At 38.6% G+C, this 5,149-nt stretch overlaps 1 protein-coding gene across 1 annotated transcript; it reads right to left on the bottom strand.

Moving 5' to 3' along the window:
• Window positions 1-1,239: 1,239 nt before the first annotated feature.
• kbtbd13b (kelch repeat and BTB domain containing 13b) lies at window positions 1,240-2,595 on the bottom strand (the record flags this gene model as incomplete). The annotated part of the gene is made up of 1 exon (XM_084396266.1): window positions 1,240-2,595. The coding sequence occupies one exon, from the start codon at window positions 2,593-2,595 to the stop codon at window positions 1,240-1,242; it is 1,356 nt and encodes a 451-aa protein (XP_084252392.1).
• Window positions 2,596-5,149: the final 2,554 nt, after the last annotated feature.

Raw genomic sequence — 5,149 nt, 5'->3', positions numbered from 1 at the left:
TGGCGTACCCCCAACACTGCACGTTTTCTTTGTCTCCCTAATAAAACACACCTGATTCAACTCATCAGCTCATTCACCCATGTTATAATGAGCTGATGAATTGAATCAGGTGTGTTTGATTAGGGCGACAAAGAAAACGTGCAGTGTTGGGGGTACGCCAGGACAGGTTTGAGAACCACTGCAATACACTGTTACACAGGCGTTTTCTTTCTGAAGGCGCGAGCCTCACAGGCGTTTTCAGATTGTGTTTATGAGGATATTTTGTGTGTATTTGTCCGTTCAAGTGCAAGAAGAAACGAAAAAGAACACAATTCAGTATTCATTCATGCATTTTTTGTGCATGCACGTTGGATGTGTGCGCAGCACAGAAAACAGCACGTAAGTCTTCTTGCGCTTGAATGGTTTAAAATCACATTCAGATGCACACAAAAGAATCGATAAGAGGAATCAAAAACGTTACTTTATAACAGGTTTCCGATTCCTGACCTTCAGAATTGATTTTCGATTCCCAACCCTACTTATGACTGTCTGTCTTCTGTAAAAAATGAGATGAAATAATTTACTGAATATCATATTGGGTGAATTCAATAGAATGGAAGTACATTATGACTCATTTTAACACTTTACAATGCTGCCAAGAGTGTCAGCAGAAGTTTCCACACGGATAGCAGCTTGATTTTCAAGAGTAATTTACCATGAGTCACGATTTTCCAAGAGAACCTTACCATAAGCCATTGTATTATATTCATTTAACCAGATATTTATTCAGTTACGTTATGTTGTGTTCTGCCGAAGAAGAAAACTCAAACAAGTTGACATGAAGGTAAGTAAATGAAAATAAGTAAATGCCTAAAAAACTATCACTTTAATTTGCTTCAATGACAGTACAAATTGACCTGCCTCAATGCATAAAAAACAGCTAAATGTAATGGACAAGTTGACACTTTCCTGGAATGGAACATGGAAAGTATATTGAAATTTAAATCTATTTACAATTGCATTTTCTGGATAAAAATCCCAAAAGCTTATAGCTAAAAGCCAAACGCTTGTCACATTTTCCGTTGTGTGAACATTGAAAAAAAACATTGTTCCAAAGCAATGTGGCTTTTTGCACTCATTGTGAAGGCCATAGAGATAAATTGTTTTGTTTTTAAAAATCTTGCATCTATATCTTGAAATTCAAATATGAATTCTATATCAAACCTATATATATATATTTTATTAGCTACCAATTTCCATTTAAGACACTATCAATTTTTTCCTCTCCTTTGGAATCCTGAGTAGAAAAGTCCACACAGATCCATTCCTTGGAAAACCCTTCATCTCTCTACAAGGTTTCCACATGTTCCCTGCAACAGTGTACTCCAGAGTCATGGTGCGGTTCAGTGTGAACACAGAGTCTCCTCTCACTACAGCTGTAAACAGCGACCCTTTGCTGTTGCCATAGTGCCCAGGCATCGATGTCCACTGGCCTGTGGTGATGTTGTAGCAGTCTATCAAACAGCGCAGGAAGTCGTCTTGGGGGCCATTGCGTATGACGTAGAGGTTGTCCCTGTGGGCCACCATGCAGTGTCCATAGCTCTGGTGCTTCAGAAGTGTACTCACCAGAACCCACACATTCTTGTTTGGGATGTATTCGAAGATTTCATTAGTCTCCATCGGCTTCCACAGACATACAAAAATTCGGCTCATGGCTTTGGTGCATGCGACACCTGCTACCGGTCGAGGTAAAGCTGCTGCGAATGTCCAATCTTTTGTGGTGATGTTATATATCTCAACGGAGGACATGATGGTTCTCCGAGACTCTCCTCCGATGGCATAGAGGCAGCCTTCTATCCCAATTAAGGTGAAGTTGTACCGTGGCTGTCTGGGACCTGGCAGCCAACTCCAGGTGTTGGTGACAACATCATAGCAAAAGCTAGCATCAACGGCCCTCTTGTCAACGCCATGCACACCTCCAACAATGTAGAGTCGGTTGTCCAAAACAGTCAAACCAGCCAGAGAGGTGCTGGCCTCCATGGGCAAGGCAGTGAGGACCTTCCAGTCCTCATCATCCTCACTGAGGTAACATACTGTCCTTGTGGCAGCAAGAGGAAGCTCATCCGCAGTGCAAGTTGAATGTGAACCTACAGCCACGAACACACTAGGAACCAGAGACTCTACATATTCAGTCAGCTCCTGAGGAAGGTTCTTCAAATTCTCTTGCAGGTCACGGTACATATTGCGGATGAACTGTGCCGACATTTCATGGAGTCCCCATAAGCCATAGGTGGCCGAAGCTTGATACATGAGTAGGCAGTTGTCGGAGTTGAGCAGATCTTGAAGATGCCTGGAAAGAGGTTCAGCTTGAAAGAAAGCAGCACATTCAATGGCTTCCAAAATCTCGTCACCATTTAGAATGGGTCTCTCACCTCTGGCCACGGCCAACATGATTACGAATCCTTTAGCTTTGAGATTCCTCACGTGAATCTCTTCTTGATGGCACTCTACCATCCCCGATCTGTAAAGTGCCCTGAAGTATTCGCATTCTCTTAACAGTAGAGACTTGTTTGTTTCAAAGACACAATCCCCAACTCTTACCTTGACAATATCCATGTCTAGCAGCCTACTTGATTAAACTGGTCTTGTGCTATTAGGCTACAAATACCCTGTTGTTTAAACCCAATTGTAAGACATTTAGCCTTTGCTTGCACTTTGAGCAATTCTATCTTCCAAAACTCTACCTTAGCCTCGCGTGTCAGTTAACAAAACTGCCCCCCCTCCAGCTGGCACATGGTGTGTTGGGATTTAGTTTTGTTACAAAGATAGCACTTCCTATAGATAGCAGCAGTGCCTCATGACATGACATTAAACAGAAATGGGCAATGACTTGAGAGAGGAACAACATACTCATAACACTTTTTAAGGTCAATGATATGAATTACACTGCATCTGTGATTTATTGTGATGATTGGTTGTTTGTTCATGCTGTCATGCTGTTTGTTAAGTGTCGTATCCAACAATTCAATTAATTGACTTGCTAGACTTTTATATTAAGGGATATTTAGTGCTTGCTAAGGTACTGTTAGTGCTAGAGACGTCTCAAATTGTGCGGCTTGCAAATGGATTTCTACACTGTAAAAAAAAAACATATTTCAACTTAAAAAATTTAGTTCAGTTGCTACCTTAAATTAGGAACAATCAATTTGTCTGAACAAGTCACAAGTCGAGTTAAAAATAAAAGTTGAAAGTCATTTAAAAACGTTGCATTGACTTATCTATCCTTTTTATAGTGTCAAGACATCAGACAGACGATAAAACAGAAGTAAATCCCATCGATTTACGTTGAAGAAGGAACCTGTGTTGTATCAAGGGAATAGCATATATATATATATATCTTAAATTAAGTTACCTGGTTGCCTTACAATTTTGAGTTCATTGAAATTTTAGTTAAAAACAAAGGAGATTGGTTTAATAAAAAGAAACTCAAAATATGATGTTATCTGAACCACATTAAAACACATTGACAAAAAAAGTTGCAATAACAAATCATGAAAATATTTTACAGCATATATATATATATATATATATATATATAGATATGTATGTGTTTATGTATTTACAAACTTTTATGTTAGATGCGATTAATCGTTTTGACAGCACTAGTTTAATTTCTTTGATGCACATCAAATGAGTCATGTGACTTTGCCTCAACAAGTCATGTGACTAAAGGATTTGCTCAGATGATTGGCTATTACTGAACACCCTAGCAACTGTTGTGGGTTCTCTCTTTCGTGAAATCACTTCTCAGAGATCTTTGATGGCAGAAATATTAGACTTTATTTTACAACAAAGCTGAGCATCCAAAAGATAACTCCAGATTTTGACTCCAAACTCCAAAAATGGTTACACACCCTATAGATATTTTTGGGTAAGAGGTCTTTGTACCATGTGACAAACTAGAATAGATTTTTTTTCTGCTGCAAGCAACATTCCAGGCCTTTCTTCAGGCTTCAGAAAGTCAAACCAAAGTCACAGACAGCGGAATTAATGGTGTACAAATATATAGCTACATTACTTATTTTCTAAATAATAAAATCTGCTACATACCCTCCTCTGGGGCTTATTTAAGCCCCACTTTCACTATCCTTTTCCAGAGTGTATAGTTTCAAAATATAGCCCCCTCAGTTATGCTACCTAGTGACTAAATTAAGTCAGCCAGTCTCCTTTCCAATGACTAAATTATGCCACCACACTCCGGACGAGCATTCGAGCCAAACATCTCTCTCCATACATTTTGCTTTCTATCAGTTGTATTTTCTTTTTCTTTCTTTAAAGAGAGTAAAAGACTCGAATCCTCCCTAATAAAACAAAAAAGAATAAAACATTGTTATAAGTGCTAGGATAAAATTGGTTCAGCGTTGCCTGTTATTGTATATACACCACATAGGGCGTGGTGTGGCGCAATGGATAAGACACATGCCTTTGGTGTGAGAGACCCGGGTTCGAATCCACTGTGAGACACCAATGTGTCCCTGAGCAAGACACTTAACCCCTAGTTGCTCCAGAGGCGTGCGACCTCTGACATATATAGCAATTGTAAGTCGCTTTGGATAAAAGCGTCAGCTAAATGAATAAATGTAAATGTAAATGTAAATGTCATAGTTCTGTAGAGTATGTCAAACATAAAAATCCATTATACTATTAAAAAAATTTAAATACAATTCTTGTGGTGTAGAGATCTTCTTCGACCCAGACACTTTGCGCATCGTAGAGGGTCACCCTTGGGAGCGGTTAGGCTAGCACATACACCCAGGGTTTGGCTCATCAATCATATTTTTCGTCCTTATTAGAGCTACTTGAATCAACATCCAATGTTTGAAAATATCAATTTGGTTTATCTTAATCAATCTTAATAATATATGATTTAGTTGCCCTCTAAAATTAGTTTTCATTATCTTGATATTTCAGCATTTCCATTTGTTTAACCATGGTTTTACAACTGGTCTTAATATGGGAAGTACACAACAGAATAATAACCCCCTTTCAATATTGCAACTCCAAAAAACATTCCTAATTTAGCAAACCATGCTCATAATACTTCAAACTTTAAATCAAGTTTTCCTTAACTTCTGCTCTTAAGCTTTTTTTAGCTTAATCATTTATTTGC

The sequence above is a fragment of the Rutilus rutilus genome (genome assembly GCF_951802725.1).
Source record: "Rutilus rutilus genome assembly, chromosome: 23".
Lineage (NCBI taxonomy): Eukaryota > Metazoa > Chordata > Actinopteri > Cypriniformes > Leuciscidae > Rutilus > Rutilus rutilus.
This window is presented reverse-complemented; position numbering and strand designations above follow the sequence as displayed.